The sequence below is a fragment of the Calypte anna genome, chromosome 19 (genome assembly GCF_003957555.1).
Source record: "Calypte anna isolate BGI_N300 chromosome 19, bCalAnn1_v1.p, whole genome shotgun sequence".
Lineage (NCBI taxonomy): Eukaryota > Metazoa > Chordata > Aves > Apodiformes > Trochilidae > Calypte > Calypte anna.
This window is the reverse complement of record NC_044264.1, coordinates 4,550,969-4,573,144: the sequence shown is the minus strand read 5'-3', so window position 1 is coordinate 4,573,144 and position 22,176 is coordinate 4,550,969. Positions and strand designations below refer to the sequence as shown.

General features: G+C 42.7%; 2 protein-coding genes across 2 annotated transcripts; one reads left to right on the top strand and one right to left on the bottom strand.

Annotated features, from left to right (window-relative positions):
- Positions 1–29: 29 nt before the first annotated feature.
- On the bottom strand, positions 30–2,492 carry CHCHD2 (coiled-coil-helix-coiled-coil-helix domain containing 2). The gene is made up of 4 exons (XM_008490683.2): positions 2,322–2,492; positions 1,547–1,793; positions 844–1,006; positions 30–348 (listed from the first exon to the last, which is right to left on the bottom strand). Exons 1-4 carry the CDS (start codon positions 2,369–2,371, stop codon positions 338–340), a joined length of 471 nt encoding a protein of 156 aa, XP_008488905.1. The 5' UTR covers positions 2,372–2,492; the 3' UTR covers positions 30–337.
- Positions 2,493–5,040: 2,548 nt separating this feature from the next.
- VKORC1L1 (vitamin K epoxide reductase complex subunit 1 like 1) lies at positions 5,041–21,338 on the top strand. The gene is made up of 3 exons (XM_030462291.1): positions 5,041–5,270; positions 15,504–15,613; positions 16,277–21,338. The coding sequence occupies exons 1-3, from the start codon at positions 5,077–5,079 to the stop codon at positions 16,501–16,503; spliced, it is 531 nt and encodes a 176-aa protein (XP_030318151.1). The 5' UTR covers positions 5,041–5,076; the 3' UTR covers positions 16,504–21,338.
- Positions 21,339–22,176: the final 838 nt, after the last annotated feature.

Genomic DNA, 22,176 nt, shown 5'->3' with positions numbered 1-22,176 from the left:
CAGACTGGACTCAAGGCCACTGCAGCAAGGTATTTCTAGAGAGAAGTTTATTTATGCACCATATCATTTACATTCACTGCAACAATCAGCACACCAGTTTACCTACATTAGCTCATTCTGCTCTGTTGTTCATTCTTCCATTTTGTGCTGTATTAATTGGCGGCTTTAAGTATCACATCTGTAGCAGCTATGGCAGGAATCAAGCCACAAGGAGAGTTAAGTGTGAATATATGAACTAACAAGATAACAGACATCTTTAGACTTTATTACTGAAGCTTTTTTTCATTCACAGGTCAGTTCTTGTAAAGATGGCCTTCAACAATGTTGATCTGAAGGCTTAGGCTAGACCTGAAAGGAAAGAAGTTATCACAGTTAATTGCACTTAAGTTTTGAGTCCCTAAGTGGCAGGTGGTCTTCCTTGCTGTAAAGCAGGTGTATGTTGGGGTGTTCCCTCTCCCCTCAACTATCTGCAGACTCCAGCAGCCCAGCCCAACACCAGCATTTACATTTCCTCACTCCCAGGTCAGGGTGAGTTGTGCAGAACAGGCACCTGCTCCAGGCCAGCAGTGCTGTGCTGATGCCTCCTGTCACCTCTCCCACATTGTCACCACCAGCCCAAAATCTTCAGGAATTCACCCTCTCTCCACCCCCCACCCCCTCCCCAGCTACACACAGAGGAACAAAACAGGAAACCAAGCAGCAGTTTGCTTTAACTGACTGCACCATGTGTGTTTTGCATCAATTCCCATTTTTTACTGGATGGACTGATAAAACCAGGATGTTCCCACCATAATTTTACTGCTTAGCTGATGTAGTAGTTGTCTGGTAACACTGTCTGCTTACCATTAGCAAACCTGCACTGCTTCAGCACTTCACTGAAGCCCTCGCAGAGCTTGAGGTCAGTCTGGTTCTGGGCACACTCCAGGAATTGCTTCATTTCATACTGGCAAGGAGTAACCTGTGACTGCTGCTGCTGGTAGGAGGCAGGCTGAGCTGCCTGGGGCTCCTGAAATGGCAGAAACCTCCATGAGCACCCTGGCAACAGCTCCAGCCCATGAAGATGCTTGCTGGGTATTTCTCCTCTGCATTTTTAGTCAAAATGTTGTGTTGCTTTTTAAATGGAGTACAAGTAATGGGCTTAAGTACAAAGCAGTTCCCAGCAGTGGCAGGGACAGTTTTGTAAGTTACACTTGGGTAACTCTAGATTGCATTACTTTAATGTGTGAGGAGCACAAAAAGATCTTGCAATAGATCTTGCTGTCATTACAGCTGGGACACAAAAGTTGTGTCTGACCAGAGGGGGGAACTAGAGTATAAAATACCACTTATACCCTACCACAAGCACAGTGCAGCCCTTTGAGCTACTTTTAAGATACTCATGGTGACTGTGGTAAGTTGCCTTGCAAGCTGAGTCACTGAAGCTGCCAGTTTTCCCAGCCATGTTTTGTGGAGTCTTTATGTTTACAACAATTACTTCAGCCTGTATGTAATTGATGTTGCAAGTTCAGTGCCCCTGGTTAGTCCATGTCCAGGTATGCTCTCTTACCTGGTAAGTAATATCAGGCCTTGCAGCTTCAGAGCTGCTTCCTCCACCAAATCCTCCTGTAAGGGCATGACCTATGGTATGGCCAACAGCAGAGCCGACAGCAACTCCAGCAGCAGTTGTAGCCATCTGTGCCATCAGCCCAGGCTGCTTCGGGGCAGGAGCAGCCACAGCAGAAGGCGGTGCTGCTGCTGGGACAGGGGCCCGAGCAGCCGGTGCCGGTGATGCAGCTCTCATTGGCGGTGCCCGACTGCAAGGACATAGAGAGAAACCTCACGTTTTCACTCCAAATCCACAACAGGCAGAGGGCGCCCGGCTGTGGGGAAGTTCCTCTTTGGTACCCCCTGCACATTGATGGCAGGAACTCAATATTCTGGTGAGTGATCTACGAACAACGGGGTTTACAGGCTTCTTTTTGGGTGCTCGAAAGGCACGCAGCACCCCAACACCTCAAAGGACGGAGTTATTTGGCAGGAAATGAGATAGAGCCTTAAAAAGGGCTGATTAAATAAGGCCTCAAGGCTCAGGCAATGGATCGCAAGGCCCCGCCGCCCAGCAAGCACCGAGAGTTACTTCCATCAACACATCCATCCATCCCCGCAAGGCAGGCAGCCGCGCCCCGCTAACCAGCCTCACAGCAGCCGGACCCCTTCCTATATCCATTCCCCCCCCCGGTGCGTCACCCAACCCCAGTAATGGCGGAAAGGCCTTCACCGCGCTGCGGCCTACAGGGGGTGAGGGGGATGGGAAAGAAGGGAAGGAACCCAGCAGCCCTTACCTGGCGGGGGGCGCCACGCGGGACGTGCGGCTGCGGCCACCCCTGGGCATGACGGCGTTGACGAGAAAAGTCCGGAGAGAAGAGAAGAGAAAACAACCTCAGCAGAGACCCGCGCACACCGCGCCCGCCGCCGCCTCTGAAGGTCACCGGACACCCGCCCCACCTCACCGCCTCACGGCGCACGCGCGCAAAGGCGGGGCTTGTTGAGGCTCCGCCCCCTATATATAGACCGCGCCCTCTCCGTGCCCGCCTGAGGGAAGGGGCGAGGTCGGGGCGGGGTCGCCGCTCCCTGAGGCAGCGGAACGGGAGCTGCGGGGCGGGGAGCGGGGAGTCCCGGGGAGTCCCAGGGTGTCGGGAGTCCCGGGGATCGCTGAGGGAAGGAGCCGGGAAAAGGACTTCGGGCTAAGGCAGCACTGCGGGGGTTCCCTCAGCGGTGTGGGGTGTACCTGCCAGGCACCCCAAAATGAGTGAGGGGCTGTGCTGCCCCCTCAGTGCCAGGCATTCCCTCTGTGTGTGTGTGTGTGTGTGTGGTGCCTATTGAGGCAACTGTGTTCTAAGTGTTCTTAGAGTATTTATTTCCTTTCTATAATACGTGATTACTCAATTAATTAGTTAATTACGCAGAGATAACGGTAGGAGGTGGCTCCAGTAAGGTCTGGCCCTGTCTCGGTTGTGTCCATGGGTGGTAAGGCTCCATGCACTTCAGTCAGGCTGGAAGGTGGCTGCTTTCTCTTAAAATAAAAAAAATCTGTGTAGTTTGGAGGCAGGTGGTGAAAGGTGGCTTGAAAAGAGGAGCCTAGGAGAGGAACGCAATAAAAATAGCAAATGGAAGGGAATAAATAAGAGTCAACCCTTCTACTTTGCAGTCGTTATCCTATATCCAAAGCTGTTTTCATAACAGAAAGCATGGACTTGGTTAAATGGAGTTCTTTAGACCAAACACAAATTAGATTTGCAGTCTGCTGTGAGTTGTGAGCCTTAGCAGAGCTTTAGAAAAGAACTAATGATTTATTAAGGAGAAAGGCAGAAGTTTCATCCTGTAACTTGGAATAAATATAAAAATACATCCTTTGGACTTTACTAAGTCCAGATATATCAGAGGGAAAATCTGATCACTACTTGTTCAGTTAATATAACACACAGATTTTTTGTTTTTTTTTCTTTAGCTATAACTAATCTTGTATAAGGCCAAGCTATACATACGTAAGATAGGATGATTTATTTTCCTGCAGCACCCCTCTTATTTTTTTGGTTGCCCCCTTGATCTCAGTCCCCTCTTTTTTCCCACTGTCTCTCTCCCTTTGTTCCCACTGATAGCAGAAGGCACAGCACAGACAGTGGGACATCCTTAGTTTGGTTTCCACACTTGCTAAGGTTCACACAGCTCCTTAATGAACAATTTTCTCAGCTCTTCTTAATTAATGATTTTCAGTTTCCTTCTTTCGCAGGCAGAGGGATTCCTTCTGGTTACTGAAGTCACTTTGCAGCATGTGTCCCTCTCTGCATTCCCTTTGTTTTGCAGAACAATGAAGGCAGGAATGGCATCACCAGCAGGATGAATGCTGCCATTGTGGTTTGTCCTTCTGCCTTCCTGGGGAAAACTCTCAGAGCTTCTTCTTGTACTGACCTGCTGCTCCATCTGCTAATGCCCAGCCACAATGTGCATGCAAGAAAGTGGGAAAGGAAAGGGGGACAAGTAGCTGGTGGCCATCCTCAAGATAAAGCAAGAATGGTGGTTTGGGGAGGTGTTTACAGTAAGCTGAGATTGGTTTACATTCAGCTACTGGATGACTTTATGTTGGCAGACCAGAAGCATTTGGTTCTTAAAACTATGTCCAGGAAGGAATTGATGCTACTGTAGGTGGAAACCAGAGATGTACAAAAGAAAGAAGATCCAGTCCTGATTTTCTTTGGTTGCATCCATCTCGTTCTGGCTGGGGCTGCCACTTCCAGGCTGGATTTAGAGGTGTGAACCTAGATCTGGGAAACAGATGATGAAATCCTGTTGCTCAAGTGTGAAGTGTATTCTTCCAAAGATAAGGCTAAGCAGGGCTCGGGGGGATCCATCGACAGCTGCTCTGCAGCAGGTGGAGCACTTTTAAAGCACTTTTAATGGGATTTTTGGATTATTTGCCCACTCCCGGAAAGGCTCAGGGTAAACTTTGGAAATATAACAGGTGCTCAACGAGGCCCCTCGGCACAGGAGGCACCAGCCGAGCTCCGTGTGGCTGCAGGCTGGGTTGCTTTGGCTCATTCTGTCCAAAACGATGGAAAAATCCCTGGAGCACTGACTGAAGAACCCAGCTCAGAGGCTGGTGTTACCTCAGCCATAGCAAAGGGTCACGTCAGTCCTGCTGGGTTTCATAGCACTCCTCGGAAAAGTCCTGATCCAACTACCCCGCGTCCCCCACCTGAGGGAAAAAAACAAAAAAAGGGGGGGGGGGGGAAACCTTTTTTTAAATTTATTTTTATTCCTTGATTATCTCCCGCGGGAAGCGGGCGAGGAGCCGCGGGGCGCCCTGCAGCACCGCCATCCCGCCCGCCAGGTGGCGCTAGAACCACCCGGCCGCTCCGCGCCCCCGCCTCTTCTGCCCGGCCCGTAGTGACGTCGTCGCGGAGCGCCACGTGCGGCGCGGTCGTTGGGGCGGGGCGGGAGGGGCGCGCCCGCCCCTGCAGCCAATGGGGTGAGGGCGCGCGTGCGCGGGCGGCCGGCGCCGGGCGCGCGACGCGGTGTGAGGCGGCGGCAGGGGGTAAGATGGCGGCGCCCGTCCTGCTGCGAGTGTCGGTACCGCGCTGGGAGCGGGTGGCCCGCTCCGCCGTCTGCGCGGCCGGCATCCTGCTCTCCCTCTACGCCTTCCACCTGGAGCGGGAGAAAGGCCGCGACCTCCACTACCAGGCCCTCTGCGACTTCAGCGAGCGGGTCCGCTGCTCCGCCGCCATCGCCTCCAGGTGAGGCGGGGATGGGACCCGTCTGGGGGCCGCCGCGGGGAAAAAAGGGGGATGGGGGTGTGAGGAGCAGCGGGGCCGGGCCTCGGAGAGCTGCCTCTGGTGCTTCAGGGGCTCAGGTAGGGGCTGCGGAGGTTTCGGCCCGGTTCGGAGAGGGGGGCGGCGGCGGGAAGGCTTGAGCGGGAGAGCGGCCGGAGCTTGGGGCTGCGGCCCGGGGGAGGTTTGTGTGAGGCTCTGAGGGGGCTGGGCAGCTGGGCCTCTGCTGGGGACCCCAGGGTGGAGAGGCCGAGGAAGGGGGTGTCGGGTCTCCCCTCCGCTTTGAGGGTTGGAGTGGGAACGGCATCTTGGAGGATCAGTTGGGGCCAGAGGGTGAGGCACCTGCGATTTCTGTGTTGTAATCAATGGCAATTAGCTAGATTGACAGTCATTGTAGTGGCGAGTGCAGGCTACAGTAAAACGCTGTAGGTGTGACTGGTGGTTGAGGCCAACATAAACATCTGCAGTTGTAGGTGATTGGCTTTGGGTGGCTTTAACTGAAGGACCTGAATGGCTTTGTGTTATAATGTTACCTGAAAGCACAGGAGGTTGTCCTCATGATACAGAGGAAGCTCTTAATTTGAGGGAGATTACCTGTCAGTAATAAGCCTTTTTCTTTTGTAGAGGCCACTGGGTCTTATTTTTGTTAGAGCAGGTGTATGAATTTTATTGTGCTGCTACCTTGACATGGTTTTATGTAACTCTTTGATTGATTTACCATAATGAAGACTTATCCTGCTGTATAGTTACAAGTGCTGTAAGTATTGACATGCTCCAGGAAGTACCTCAACTAAATAATGAGGTTATTAACATCCTCAAAACTGCACTGTGCACGTGGGTATAAATGTGTGTGTACATGTAGGCATAGAACGACACAGCAAAGCAGAGGTATTGCCAGTAAGGAGCTGGGAAGGGGAGGGGTTTGATTCATCAGCAAATGTTTATGCCAAATATTTCCATATTTTAAAAAATTCTTATAACTGTGATATTGCCTTGGCTGAATGAGTGCTTGAGATTTTATTTTATTCTCAGTGTAACCTGCATAAAAGCTGGCACAGTTTTTATAAAGCTTGCTTGCTGTATTATCATAAGGCAATGGGAGAGAATATATCCATACTCTGTCAAGGTGGAAACTGTTAAAACTGTTTAGGCAAAACGTGCAGGGAACTCTTAAACCCTGTTCTGTCACCACAGAAGTGGGACTGTGTTATGTTAAAAAGAGATGTGTACCTAGGGGTGTCTGAAAGGAGGCTCTGGTGATTGAATGAGAGCTTTAACTCTGCTTTTCTGTCATCAGATAATCTTTATTTTGAGAAGGTGCTTGTTCATGTCCCTCAATGAGGAGTCCCAATGTAAGCAGGAAGATGACTTCAATAAGCTTGCCAGATAACTTAAAACTTATCAAAATTGTGTCTAATTAACAAGATTAAACCATGTGAGTATTGTCAGTAATCTCAACTTTACCACAGCTATAGATGTGAAAAGAAAATTATAGGGATTTAACCAGTTGAGCAGCCTCCACAGTAGTCTCTCCTTAAATAGCACTGCTCCTTCATTAGCTTTTTTTTTCTTTTAATTATGTTAAATGTTGTTATTGAGACAGGAAGCTTGAAGGAATAGTTTTATTTCTTACTAAAGATATAGTAAATAATAGTTTTAATATTTACTAAAAGCTATGAAGAAGTGAGACAATCCCTATTATATCTTTAAGTATTTGTAATTATGGAATAACACTTGGTAATTACAGTGTTAATTAGTAATGTTGCAGCTGAAATGCTGAGTATGCCATGGTAAGACCTGTAAATAGTTTACTGTGGGAATTCTGTGTAATAGTCTGAACAGTTAGGGATAAAATCAACTAAAACTCCCCAGCAGTTGCTAGAAGAATTGTGCCCAAAGACTGCAGTGTTGCAGATGTCAGGAGAGCTCATGATACTGAAGCAGGTGGGAAAAGGAGTTTGTGGGAAAGGAGCATGCAGGTTCTGCTCAGTCCAACCATATTTGGAGAAGAATTTGCTGTCAGTATTGTGCAGGACACAGACAAAAAAGGAGAATTGCTTTCAAAGTAAGGCAAGAGGCAAACTGTTAAACTTGGGAGTAAGAATAACCCTGAAAGAAATTTCTTACTTTCCATGCTACAGCTCCTCTCTCTCCAGCTGAATATTCCTTCTGACTCCCACATGTCACCAGTGGCTCTGAAACTTGATTTCTCAAAGGAACTTTTGGCTACAAGTTAGATTTCACTGAAATAGCAAGAGGGTCAAATGCAGTGTTACAACATTTCCCCATGCAAGGCAGATTTAACTTTCAGCTGTTCCTTTTCTCACTAAGTTTTTACACTGGAAATCACAAATTATTTGATATACTCCTTATATGAGTTAACAGAGTAAAATTGGACACAAACTTGTACTTCATGGCTTTTTTTTTGTTTCTAGAGTGTTCATTCTGTTGTGTGACACTTAATTTAAGCTAAGATTTACTAATGGGACTTGGAATGTAACAATCTTCACATTTCAAGTGTTGACTCCAGCAGTGGGCTGAACTTTAAAAAGCATATGATGGTGCTGGGATTAATTTTAACTGTATAGAACAATTAGCATAAATTAGTATATTCCTTCCTGAGCTGAGTCACTTTGGAAGTAAGTTCTGGCCTTTGGGGAGGATTTTTTTCTACTAAGAAGCTATTAGTGTTTCCAAGTCTTGCTTTTAAGCCAAATCTGGTATTGGCACCACAGTGAGAACAAAAATGTTGTAAAGATTACCAGAGGGAGGGGCATGGAAAACCTTGCATCTGAGAGTGACTCATCCAGAAGAGTTTGTTGGAGAGCTGTCTTCGTGGGATCCCTCACTCAAAATACTGATTATTAGCATATTTCAACCTTTTATCATGGGGAAGGTTCATGGAATAGTTTGGAGAGGAAAAACAACAAAGGACTGTGTAGTAACTGCTGTAACTTTCCAGATTAAAACATCAGATTTTTTCCTAGTACCTTCCCTTACTTATTCCTGGCATTTGCTCTAGATATTTTAAGTGAATTACTCTCTTATGTTGGAGAAAAATGAAGTTGCAGATGTGCCTTCAGTGGCAATGAAACGGGCTTATAGCAGCTCCTGAAAACCTTTGGTTTTGCTGTTCTAATAGAATTAAACTAACAGGTTTCAAGTAATAGGGACAGTGGGATGGCTAGAAATAAAATCTGGCATTTAAGTAGCAATGCAGACACCCTGAGCTTTTGGCTTTGTTCTTTTGCATGTCCTGGGAGACTTTTGGATCTTCTCACAGATTTCTGCTTTCTGTGTTGATTAATTTCAGGTTCCTGCAGGGTAGATTACTGGATGGCTCTTCCTGAAGGAAGTTTGGTAGCCTGGCATGTGTTAGTGCTGGAACAACTTCAGTACAGGCTTAAGATAGTTGGCATGAGTGGCCAAAGGGCACATGTTGCTGTCTTTTGGCAATATTTGTAGCTTTTGGCCAGCTGTGCAAGTGAAGAGGTTTGGAAACAGTCAATATTGATCTAGGTTAACGTTTTTATCTGACTTACAGAAGAAGTTCTAGAGTCAGCTAGGATTTTAAAAATTGGTGGGTTTCTGGGTAGAACTTGAGAGATGAAGTATTTAAGGACTCCCTGTTCTGAACTTCATGCTAATGTGCAAGGTTTTGGATTGTTGTCTTGTCTTTGAACCACTCTGAAGGGCATATTCTGAAAACCATGTCTGCCTTATGTCTTCTAGTGGATGGATCAAAGCAATAATCAGGTAATTCTTGAAAATGTACATCTGTAGAATTTGTTTATGGTGTGGTTCAGGGCTGTGCAGACATGCAGTTGTTTTTCTGGATTTGCCACATGTGACAACTGTAATATTGCATTGTTCTGCTCACCTTTGTGAATGATTTTAAGCAGTGAATTTTGCCCTCTGTAAATGTTGTTTGAATTGCTCAGAATTGTGACAGAGGTCTTAAATGCTGTGGTGTGTGAGGAGAGCTATGCTGGTGTAGAACTTGTTCCTCTGCAGAGTGGGTGTGTGTTAAGCTAGGAGATATGGGAGTTAAAACTTTGGCCAGTGCTGGGCTTCAGTGGAGCACATCTTGCCAGAACTATTGTTCTGGTGCATCTTTAGAGTGCAGACTGTAACAGAGATCAAGTTGACAAGGACAGCCCCATTATCTAAGGAAATGGGACATGGAAGAAAACCCTGCTCTCCTGCCTCCCCTGATGTTAAAGAGCAGGTTTCCACTCAGTTCTATTGTGGGGCAGCTCTGTAAACTTGATGTCTTTCAAGTTTGCTTGATTTGAGGTTAAGAACATTAAATAGCAGTTATCTTGCCTATTAATGATGTTTCTCATGTCCCAGCATCTTTTTCTTGCTGTACCTGCAAGCAAGTGTTCAGATATGTTTGAGACTGAGCTGCTGATGTGAGAGTGGGTGAAGGTGGCTTTGTGCAGGTGGTATCAAAGAGGAAGCTTGCATATTCCCTTCTTGTGAGCCAGCACAGGCAGATGATGCTCATGTGCATCTTTTCAAAATTTTACTGGTTTTGTAAGTCAGTAATTTCTCTAACCTGAGCCAATTTACTGATTTTGTTAGGAATCTTCCTTTCTGTGTAGAAAATGAAAGACTTGATTAAGCTGCTGAAGAGCAGTATGTGGAGAAGCTGGTGGTTATTTAACAGGAACCACATTTGTGGGTCTTAGGCTACTGGAATAGTTTACATGGAACTGTGGGCTGCTGAGACAGAGATAAAAATCCATCCTGTTACTTGAATTTGGTTGTTGTTCATTTTTGAGGTCTGCAAATGGTTAGACAGCAGGTGTAGTGGTGCTTTTTGAGTTACTGTGTAGCAAGGACTGGTTGGTTTTGGTATCTGAGAGAAGGTCTGAAAATCTGGTTTGGTGACTGGGGAGGGAAGAATCGGAGTAGACAGAATCCACCTGGTGTGTCAAAGGCTTTGCTGATGTGGTTGGAGTGCTGCAGGGTCAAGATGAAGGTGAGTTGGTGTAGCTGGAGCTAGGGGAGTGTGAGACAAACTTCACAGCTAAGGAGATTGAGCCAAAAAACCAAAACCAACTTCAGGCCAAGAAAGGTGTTATCCTGCTTTGTTAGCCTGGATTCTGAGATTTTTCCTTTGTATCTTGTGTATTAACTTATTGTCTAATTTTTTCACTTCTTTTTAGTGGCAAAATTTAACAAAGGCTGCAAGTTACTAAAGGTTTCTAGAAACAGACTCAAAGTAATATCTTTGCAGAAGGGGCAGAAAAACCCTAGCTCAGCTGGGAGGTTGTCTGTTCCCCTTGCTCTGCCAGGCAGCATGTGTGCAAATAGGGCTGAGAGCTGAATGGTAAGGGATGTGACTGATGATGGGGGGGGTGAGCTGGGAGGGATTTGATTAATCCATGTCCTGGGGAAGGAAGGGGTCTCAGGAACAGTTACAGCTTTGTTAGTTATGAAGTGAGTTGTCCCCAGAATAGTTTAAGATAGTTTAAGTACTTTTTGTCTCATCTTTTTAATGAAAAAATGATCACTTCATACTTCAGACTGGTAGAATATGCAGTGACCAAGGCACATCTTTTATAAAATACAGCAATACCTGAGCTACGTGTGGGTTAGTTTGGGTTGGTTTTAACCTTATAGTGATCTGAACACGTGTAATTCTTGCTTTTCATAAAAAAGGTCATTTCTAGCTTGACAGGAATTTGCATTAAGAATTATTTTGCCTGATGCTAAGTAAATTTCACAAAGTGCCTGTAGTTCAAATGTGGACTTTGTGGTAGCTTAATGGAAGAGATTATGTAGGAGTAGTACAATACTTGTAGCTTGAATACCCAGTGCTTCTGTAAAGACTGCTATAAAATAATTAGCCACTGTGCATGAGGTTTTGTTGATCCAGACACTGAGGCTTTTCTGGACTGTTTTAGAGGCAGACCCTGGAGGGTATGTAGAATAAAATCTCATTTGTTTGTGCTAAATACTGCTAATAGATTTAAACACAAAATCAAGTGAATAAAAGATTCTGAGCGTGCTTGGCAAGTCTGCAAATGAGACTTTTTAATCTCCTTTCTTGTGCCTTCTAATTGAAGGCTTTTACTTAACTTATTAAAACTGCTGGAGTGGCCTAAGTAACCTTGCAGCCATGAACTAGGTTTAATCCAAAATTCTCCAGTGAAGCTGTAAAGAAGCTGCACTCAAAGTTTCTTATCATTGCTGAGGATTTCCTGATCCTTTGACCTTCCTGTGAGCTTTTAACTGGAGACCATGTGTGAGCATGGGGCAGCTTTAGTCCCCTCCTCAGAACTTTAATTCTGCACTATGACTTCTTGCAGAAGTCAGGTGGCAAGTAAGGAAATGTGTCTGTCACATGCCAAGAGTAGAACTTGAGTTCTTTACTTACAGTTTGCTGAAGATAAAATCTTTATTATAATTGTTTGCCCTTTTCATTACAGCAAACCTAAAAGCTGAGGGAGAAATGTGTTGGCAAACCTGTTGCTGCACAAATGCAGAGTGGTTTTAGATTTTGAGTCATACATGGCTTTTAATAATCTCCTGAAGGATTTGATGGCATTTTCAAATAGGCATTTAGGAAACTAGAATGTGAACTGGGACCCATGTCAGGGTCAGGATGTGGTCCTGAAGCTCTCTGGACTTGACCTGATCTACTGTGGTTACTTTGTTGAAATGAATATATGGTAGTTGTTTCTTTTCCTGACATGAAAACTAAGGATTTCTGAAGGAAGAGGTGGTGATGTGATTCTGGAATTTATCATGGGGAATGTTGTAGGAGTCAAAAGTTGGTGTTCAGAAAACATCTAGGTACGTTTTGGAAGGCTTCGTGGTAAGCTGCTGAGGAGGCAAAAGCCCTGCTCAGTTTTTAGAAGCTGATTCTTAATGATGATTGAGGTTAAGGAGAGCATCTTGAGGAATTATTTCTTTGTAAAAGCCTTTAAAATCATCTCCTACAGGTAGCTGTCAGAACTGGGATGCTTGGCTAGAAAGAAAAACTACTTTTGTTTTTCTTAAAGAGAGTAGATAAGATGATAATCTCACTCCTGAATAAATATATACATTTTATCTGTTTGTTTTACTTGCTGTGTTTGGCAGACTTGGAATTCTGTTGCTTTTTGAGCTAGTATTGGTAACTCTTACAGCTTTTAACATGCTGAATATGGAGGCTGTTTACTTGTGCTTTAAAATCACCAAGATACTCCTGTAATGTGTTGGGTTCTCTTGGTTATCTCCTTACCATTGATATTGTCTCTGCTAAATTACAATAAAATATTTAAAGTTTACTCCCAGAGTATTCTGCTCTGGAACACAAAGGTTGTTCATAACGGTGCAAAAGAGGTAATGATCTAACAGCATCAGATTGGATGGGAGATAGGTCACTTGTGGATCAAAATGACCTCCAAAGACTTATTGTCTTCCTTTTAACAAGTGCCAGGAGTGTGCAAACACTGCTTTAAAATTCTTAAAATGCAGTGCTGAGCACTGTTAGGTATCACAAACCAAAAGGGGCTCTGTTTACAGAGGGTGGATATTAATTTTCAAGGCCTGTTTTTGAGGAAAGGAACTGCACATAGGACCTGAAGTCACAGTAGTGTTCAACTGTAGATGTCAGGAAACTGTATGAACAGCTCCAAACAATTTGTCTCGGATTTCTGGAATCCATTTTTTCCAAGAACATTCACAGTTGTACCTGGAAATGACACAGGCTGTCACCTTGAAGAGAGAGGGAATTTGAGTTACATCAACCATACAGCAAGATGTCCTTAGGATTTATTTTAACATTTTCTTGAAGTTAGCTCAGATTTTCTTTTTTTATCCTTTAATAGGGGTGAAACTTGGGTGTGGCAGAATTAGGCTTGCCACCTGTGTTTGTCACGCTGCTCTGAATCATGCAGAGTGACTTCAGCATGGTTTTCACAACAGAACACTTGGCTGCTTAAGGGTTGGGGAGCCACAAGTCAGTACCAGGAAAAAGTTGTTGGTGTTGGGATTATGCCCTTATCTTGCTGTGCAAGCAATCCTTTAATTAGTGCAGTTGATTTAACTTAGAATTCTGTATCCAAGAAATTGTTCTGTAGCAGTAGTTCGTGTGAATTATATTCTTTAAGAAAGGCAAGTTCAGTCATGGAAGTCTGAGCAGTTTATAGGCCTTTTTACTGTTGTTTTATTTCCTGATGTTTATCTAATGCTAGCACTACAATCTTTTTTCTTGCCCTATCACAACTGGGGTGGGATTTGCATGATTTTGGTGTGAGAAGGAAGTTACCCTTCCTCCAATCACTTGTAAAGGTACTTGGTTCTTTGTGCATTTTAGTGGATTTGGAGACCTCTTTGGTAGAATTAGATGATTTAGCTTCTTCAGTAAAGAATTTAGATAGAAATATACAAAGTCCCAATGCTTTGAATTTCATTTTGATGTAGAAAACTTCTTCACACTTTAAACCTTGTGAGGCTGGAAAAAATGAAACCACAGATGCCTGAGCTATCTTGAAGTGTGTGGAATAAGATGTGCTGCACTCCATGGCTGAAATTCAATACTTGTCCTTAAAACTGCTACAAGGCCAACAAGATTCTTAATGAACTGTTGCGTGTCAGAAGCTTTCAGTGTGCTCTGACCTTGCATCTAGGGGACACTGGCTTTCAGGAAGGGTTTGAACTCTTTATCTTTCCAGTAGCAACATTTTATTCCCTTGCAGAATAATTGTAGGGTTTGACTTTTTTAAGCTTGGGTTCACTCTCAAATGCAACAGGATCCCACAGGCACCAGAAGTGAGGGTTTACAGCTAAGGCAGGGAGAGAGTGAGATTTCCTGCTGTTGTTTTGAGTCAGGCTGATGCTGAACCAAAGATATCAGCACACTTTGAGTTACTCTGTTTAGGGTCTTGGTAAGTAAAGTTTAAATTTGTCCAAGTAGGGTTTAGTATCACCATTAATTTTTTTTTTTTACTTGGAGACTAAAACAATAAATTGCACCTTTGGATAGGAAGCTGCAGCATTTCTAAGTGTAGTAACACAGAAAAATAAAAACAGACTATTGAATGCAGAATGGTGATACCTTAGATTTATTTGTCTGGCTCTTTAATACTGCATTTGATAGCTGGACAACATGAGGCAATTGTTACCCTGAGCATTTTATCAAAGTAAGACTGAAAAATAAACATTTCTCACTTAAAATCCAGATAACGTACAGTGTGGGAGGAAAGTCTTTTCATAGCTGAGATTCTTTGGAAGTATTTCTTTACAGTTTCAGCTTATGTTGTTGCATGCTATTTGGTCTTTTTTCAAAAACCCTCCCTAGGAAGTGTGGCTTCCTTAGCAATGAAGTGCTGCTCTCACATCTCTACAGCAGCTTTCCTGATCCATGCCATCCTGGATGCTCCTTTCCCCACAAACTATATTCTACATCAGTGTTGGTCTCTCCTGTGCTGCCTTGAAGCTTTAGATTTGCACTGAGGTTTCACTTCAGTCACTTGCAAGATTGCAGAACAAACCCATTGAAAATGGTTTTTTTTTCTGTTTATGTAGTAAATAGGCTTTCTAGGAATTGCTGTCTAATTAATTGAAGAAGTGTTAGGATGATGCTCTCAGGTGTGATGCTTGGGGTGCTCCACAGAGGAACAGGAGTTGGACTTGATCATGCTGATGGGTCCCTTCCAGCTCAGCTTTTTCAATGATTCTGTGATTCTCTGCACAATTTCTTGGGGAGAAGAGCACAAGTACAATAATTACTGACAGGCAGTTACTAAGTTGCTCTGGTGCCAGGGAGGTGAGTGCTGGCAGAGCTGGTAACAACTACTTAGGAAGTTGTGCCTCAGCCCTAAAGTGAACCTGTACCCACTTTACTGTGCTGGAGAAAGCTGCTGGAGGAAGGAAGTGTTTGTTTGATAAAAGTACTTTGAGCCATGACTCTAGGAAGGAGACATGGGTTTGGGTGAAGTTGCACTTGTGTCAGCTTGGTAAATCCTGGTGTGTCAAATAAGTTTCAGCAGCAGCATGTGGAATAAAGTTGTACCTGATACCCACCTGGGTGCAAGATGCTTGGCTTTCCAAGGTAACTCTAAACTTCACCTAGGACTGCAGTGGTCATGTCAGCATGTATGTATCTTTTATCTTTTTTTTCCCAACAGTGATTAATTGAAAATACTGATTGTAAAGCAGTTGGTGTCCAGATACAAGTTAAATAGTTTCACTGTTTTACAGATGGGGTCGAGGATTCGGTCTGTTGGGTTCCATCTTTGGAAAGGACAGTGCAATAAATCAGTCAAACAGTGTTTTTGGACTCGTGTTTTATATACTACAAATGCTACTTGGTAAGTACTAATTCACTTTAGAGCCTCAAGTATGTAACAGGTCTGTGGTGATGAAAGAGGAGTGCATTACATATTGCACAATCTGCAAGACAGCAGATAAATGCATGTGATTTTTTTTTCTTTTTTTTGTAGCCCCAGTCTAATCTGGTCCAAAGGGCTTAAAAACCCAACTGATGACAAGCAATTGCATTTTCTCCTGCTATGCTATTAATAATATAACCATCAAGACAGTTGCTGCACTGATATTTTCATTTAAATATATTTAGTGTTGACTTGCTCAATAGAAACGGGAGGAAATAAAAATGGAATTTACAAGTTTTGCTGGAGCAATAGAGGCAGTAGGCAAAAGTGGTGCATGAAATGTAATGTATACCCATTCATATTGCTAGATATAACTTGACAAACCTGTAACTTTCCCATAACTCAGGAATACAGAAGATGATAAGTACTACACATATTTCTTATCAAAGGACTGTCCTACAGAACCTAGAAGCTTCCCTCCAAATTGAGATTTGTCAGCCATCTTGAACTCATGGTATTTTAAACAGACTTCTATGTAATACAAACTTGCTGAGTAGCCTTCAGTTTGAATTAGAGTGCTTAGGCTGTTTTGCTGTGTGTGGAAGGGGAGCAGCAGGAGTAACTTTCTGTCTCTCGTTGCAGGTATGACAGCAAGTGCAGTAGCAGCTCTAATCCTCATGACATCCTCCATAGTGTCTGTAGTAGGGTCATTGTACTTGGCATATATTCTGTACTTCGTGCTGAAGGAATTTTGCATTGTCTGCGTCATCACATATTTGCTGAACTTCATTCTCTTTATCATCAACTACAAACGACTTGTTTATTTGAACGAGGCCTGGAAACGGCAACTCCAACCCAAACAGGAGTGACACCTGTTTGAACTTTTGACTGACAGTCTGAAGACCCAACTTCCATTAAGTTTATTTTGCAGTAATTTTTTATTCTCCATATCAGACACTTTCCCTGAGTATCATAACTGAATTTTTAATTATAAATTTGAAGGGGCCCTAGATTTTTTTTTTTTGTGCTAATCTTCAATTTAAAATGTGGTTATGAAAGAAAGGTCTAATACAATCAAAGACAAGCTTTAACTTTACTTTGAAGGAGTTTTAGCCACAGCAAAGCCTAGACTCTCTTCCCCCTCCACTTGTGAAATGGGTAACACTTGCTATAAAATACCCTGTATATAAATTCAGGTGTAACAAGATGTGGTCATGACATTAAATATTCTAGACTAGCATTACCATATTTAATGTTGCCATGTTTACAGTATGTGTATTACTTTTTATTTTTAGCTGATGGACTTAGATTTGACTAGGACTTATACTGTAAATAAAACTAGAAGTACTGATTTCATCCCTGGAGAACTCACTGTACAATCAGTTTTGTTAGCCTAGGAGCTGTCAGCTAATGGTTGACTGACCTGATGGAAGAAGCGACCTCTCTAGAGAACACCGTGATGCTGCACTCACTGCCAGTGCTTTCACAAGGATGATGGTTGGATTTTGTTTCATTTTTTCTTCTTTTTTGTCTCCAGTAATGAAAATGGAATTAAATCTGAAACCTGAAGTAATGTTCATTCAACCACAACTCCGTTAATTTCTGTACAGAATGAAAAAAAGCTTAATGTGGTCAATAGAAAGCTGCCACCGGGATATTGAATGCAGATTGGGGGTTGATGTATTCAAGAGCATTCTTTGAAAGGACTTGATTTCCACACAGAGCTGTTTCATTTTTCAGTTGTGCTCAGCCAGTGTTACTGATGTCTGATGTTGTATGAATACTGCAGTCGAATTGCAGTTTGCAGTAGAAACCACTGACTGAGTGGGATAAGCAAGCAGTGCACTGAAAAAGCAGTTACTTAATTGATCTTTGTCAGGATCTTTGGTTTGTGCTATATTGGGAAATGAACTTTGGGCCTGACACACATAAGATCCCTTGGAAGGGCAACCTGTTTAGTGGGATAAGTGAGTAAATGTGCTCCTGGAAGTGAAATGTGATATAGTGCTATCATTGCTCTTTCTAATAACTAATTTGAAAAAAAAAAATAAATTAAACTGCGGATTTAAACAAAGGAACAAAATTTTAAATGGTGTTTCTGCACTCAGTGTTCTAAGGCTGAATGTTAAAAGTGCCTTCTGTCTTAAAATCCTAAACCAAATATTTTGTGTTAAACTTGGCAGGCAGAAGTGTCCTTGCTTTGAAAATGAACAAACAAACAAACAAAATTCCAAGCAAACTTGCTGGGGATAGAAGAGTATTAAGAGTTCTATTTTAGTTCTTAGACTGAGAAGTGGTAGCAATGTTGTTTCAGTTAAATCAGTGCAACAGAAAGTTGATAATGTGATTTGGTGAAGTTACAATACTTGTGTTTCAGACTCTGTGACACCAACGTGTCAGTTCAGCTACTTTCTGCAATTGGTGCTGTGCTGTTTTTTGCCCTTGGCAGCTTTTAAATATGAAGAATTCCAACTGCATACCCATTTATTTAAAGAATTAGTTTAACAAATTTAGGATTTTTTTTTCTTAAACATGAATGTCAAACTCTTATGTGGCTAAGTGGATTGCAAACACTAAGTTGCTGAGGATAAACTTGACTGTGAAACATGGAGTGTTTGGTAGAGAAAATAGATTATTTTTTTTAGATGGAATTCACAAAATAGTATTTAAATTACTACTGAAGTAATTTTCTGGTTTGTATCAAGGATGTAGGTGGAAACTGCATTGATGTATAGAGTTCTGTGGTATCAGTATCATCTGTTGCATGTAACACTAAATTACTTGTCCCTCTTGTCTAACAGTTTTAGACAACAATTCATTAAATGCGTTTTGTATTGACCAGAGTATAGTTAAAGCTTGTCTTGATGTTTAGTTCTGTCTCTCAAATGCCTTGAACTTTGGTGTGAGGAGAGTGAATGATGTTAAAGTGCTCCCTCAAGGCTTTACTTTGTTCTCTAAGAAGCTTTGAGGCAATATCACTGCTTAGTGTGTTGTGAATTTTTTATTTTGATGCATTCCTGTGATCTACACTAAGGCATCTTCTCATCCAAGGAAGAGGTGAACACATGCTGCCTGAAACCTTTAATTGCAGTGATAGTATCTCAGAACAAGCAGCAAATGGAGACAAGTATAATCCATGATTACTTGGTCCAATTTCTGGGTGTAATGCACACAGAAAAAAAAAATAAAGGAAAAAAAAGCCCCATCAGCTGAAAGTATAGGTGTTGACTAACTTCACTGTGTCTTGTGCTTGTCTGTGTGGGCATAGTCTGTTAATTCAGTTTGTTTAGTAAAACTGTTCAGGGCCAGATTTTCAGCAGTCATGTCTGCAGTGCTTGGTTGTGTGCACGTAGGGATCAAGTGGAAACTGAGTTTGGTCTCTGGAAGAACTAGGAGCTACACTTTGTGCAGGGACTTCAAATCTGATCCTTAATTGTGAACTCTGTTGTCTTGTGTGCTGTTCTTGCAGTTACTTTTTACTGGAAGTGATTTGCTAGAGATGGCCCTAACTCTTCTACTTTCTGTCTTGTGCTTCAGAAATGCAGTTGGCCTGAATAAAGGGCAGAATTATCTTATCAGTAGAAATTTGGACCTTTTTGCTTCCAGTTCTTTGATTCTTTCCTCACTGCTCCCACTGCTAGAAAGAGCATATTTCTTCCAGTAAAACAGCTCAGGTTACAATTAGTGATGTGATGGAAATCACATGAGTGCTTCATGCAACTGCCCCCCCTAACCCCAAACAAATGTCATGGCAGATGCTTGTGGTTGATTTTAATTTGAGCCTTACAAATCCAAGGCAAATTCTGAGAAATCTAGAGGATACAAGAGTGTGGGTAAAATAAGCTAGTAACTAATACCTGGTCTGGCAAAGGGATGAGGAGGCAGTATCGTTACCCAGATTCTGGTTGTGGTATCAACACTTGTGAGAGCAGAGGAGGAGGGGGGGGATGTTGTGGTGGGGAAATCTACAGTCTACAAATAGTGAGTCTGAATTTGGGCTCTTGCTCCTCCTCCCTGGCTCTCAGAAGTTTTGCAGGGAGAGGTGGATTGGAAAAGCAAAAGAACCTTGTCCCAAAACCTGCTTAGGAATTAAACATTCCTGAAATCTTCTTACTGTAAGACACTTGCTACTCTTAAGGCCAGCAAAGCGTTAAAGTCATGTTTAGGAAATCAGTGCTCTCAGAAGTTGCTTACTGTGAAGTGTTTGCATTGTGAAGGCCAATGAAGCATTCCCTACCACCTTTGATACCTAAAGTGACAGGAAACCTCTCTTATTAGGAGGTTTCTGCATACTGCAGTGCACATTTGTCTTCTGCTGTACAGAGTCTCTTGAGCATTGAAAACAATTGGTGAGGTGCTTCAGGCAGCACTTGATGCTCCAAATTCATATGGGCTACAGTCAGATCTGATAGCTTTGGTTCTGCCAGTGTTGTTTAAATGTGATCTAGACAACACTGGTCCAGAAAAGATGAAGTGTTTTGTTACCTTAAAACTGTATTAAGCATGGCCTAAATATTAGGTGTTTATTCCGTATAGTATGTTCCATCAACTATTAATTACTAGTGCTTTAAACTCCAAATTAAACATCCATTGAACTGGAGTAATTGGGCAGATGTTCCTTTTATCAAAATAGGTTGAGATTCTCTGGAGGTTTAGGATACAATTTTGCTAACAGGTAAAACAATGTAAATATGTTCAAATTCTATTTGTTGCACATAACTTTTTGGTATAAAAAATAAATGTAGAAATTACTTGTGGACGTCTTGCTGCAATCATTCTTATGCTGCATTCATGCAGTCCAAACAAGAGCTTGAATGAACCCAACCAGAGGCCTTTTTGGACTCAGTCTGAGCCTTAGAAAATGTTTTTTAAGTCAGTACTGTAATTCTGTTTCTAGAAATGTACTAAGTTATGGTTTAGTTCAAAGATGCTGTGTCTTAGCAGTAGAAGGGTTAAGCACTTGGGTCCCCAGAAATCCCAGATTATGGAATTTCTGCAGCTTCACTGTGTCTTGCTGAATGTGCTGTGCATATGGGTGTGTAAAGGTGGAGCAGCATTGACTTGAGGCTTTAACTGTTTGCAGTTCTTTAAGCAACATGCAAAAAAATACCTGTTAAGTGTGTTATTTTTATTGCTTCCTGCTGTCTTGGTTCTGTTGTTCTGCTTTAACTCCACTCCGACAAGATCTCAAAAGTATCTGGAATCTGCTGTATGTTTTCCTGGATCTGGGAGGAGAAGGAAGGAGCTGCTGGGGAAGGGTTGGATAGGTGGGGTGAGTTTGAAATTGTACTGAGCTGTTAAGAACAAGCAGGAACTGAGAGCCTGCAATGTGTGGATGTGAAACTTTGTCTCAGTTTTGTTGGACTGAACATAATCCCTTTCCCTTCTCAAAGCCCTGTGTGTTACCAGAGGGACCCGAGCCCTGCTTTGTATTGTGTTAACAATGTCAAATCTTTATCTGTATTTTGATGTGGCAGCTCTTTGGTGTCATGTCTGTTGAAATGGGGAAGAAAATGGTTTAAAAATAGAATTAAGTTTAGAGATCAAGAAGTTTGAAATGGCTTTGAAATGCTGGTAGTGGTGTTAAGTATGGTACTGTCTCATACCATGGTACATTTGAGCAAGTGTCTTCTTACTGCAGATGGACTGATATTCTGGTTTTTTAGTTATATAGAAAATCTGTAAACCTAATGTGATAGAACCAGAAGGAATGTTGATGGTGTGTTTCTTCTTTTCCCTTAAAAACCTCAAGAAAAAATTGTTTTAAAGTCTACAGAAAACATGTATGTCCTTATTCTACATGTGGCAGTGTGGAAGGTGGTGGTGGTTTCTCTTTTATCTAAAACAAACAAGAATTTGGCCACACATCATAACATCAGAGCAAATATTTTCTTTATATTGGCAGATGTTTTGGTCACTTCGAGGTACAAGCAGAAGAGCCAGTTGCAGAAAATGTCATCATAGCAACCTGTTCCACATTGTGTCAACAAATCAGAATAATGAAACAACATAACTGTGCCAACTTCCAATAGTCAGTAGGCAGCCTTCCAGTTTTGTGGTTCTGCAAGGGGTGAGGCTGCTCTCAGGACAGCCCTGGGACGTTGCAATAAGAAGTTTGCAGACTGAGTGTTCTGAGCTCTTTCTGTGAGTATTGGCACAATCTATGACAGCCTAAGCCTGGCCTTTGGAGTCCTCTTTAAGATGTGTGTAGCCTGAAAGGCACATTACCACACTACCTTTCTGTCCAAAGCAGTGTGTGCATGTTAATTTACACATCACCTTTCCACAGAATGTTTCAGGCCAGTATCAAAAAAGCTTGGATCAAATCCACCCTCTAGATTATAATTACTGTAGTGCATAGTGACAGCTTAATATGAAGGAAGCCCTTCTGTGGTGGAAGGTAAAGCCCCTTGTAATAGTGGAAGTTCTGGTACTGTGATTAAAATAATAGTTTTAATCAAAATTCTTTTGATATAGTACCTGCTTCTCCAACATATTCCACCTTGCTGCTGTAGTATGAATTCATACTGTCTTGGAGTATG

What these genes read in the sequence shown, in the direction of transcription:
- VKORC1L1 (XM_030462291.1), top strand. Translation starts at nt 5,077, where the DNA reads ATGGCGGCGCCCGTCCTGCTGCGAGTGTCGGTACCGCGCTGGGAGCGG. An exon ending in TCCGCCGCCATCGCCTCCAG is followed by an intron (nt 5,271 to 15,503) that starts GTGAGGCGGGGA and finishes ACTGTTTTACAG; the next exon opens with ATGGGGTCGAGGATTCGGTC. An exon ending in TATACTACAAATGCTACTTG is followed by an intron (nt 15,614 to 16,276) that starts GTAAGTACTAAT and finishes CTCTCGTTGCAG; the next exon opens with GTATGACAGCAAGTGCAGTA.
- CHCHD2 (XM_008490683.2), bottom strand. Translation starts at nt 2,371, where the DNA reads ATGCCCAGGGGTGGCCGCAGCCGCACGTCCCGCGTGGCGCCCCCCGCC. An exon ending in CGCGTGGCGCCCCCCGCCAG is followed by an intron (nt 1,794 to 2,321) that starts GTAAGGGCTGCT and finishes ATGTCCTTGCAG; the next exon opens with TCGGGCACCGCCAATGAGAG. An exon ending in GGCCTGATATTACTTACCAG is followed by an intron (nt 1,007 to 1,546) that starts GTAAGAGAGCAT and finishes CTGCCATTTCAG; the next exon opens with GAGCCCCAGGCAGCTCAGCC.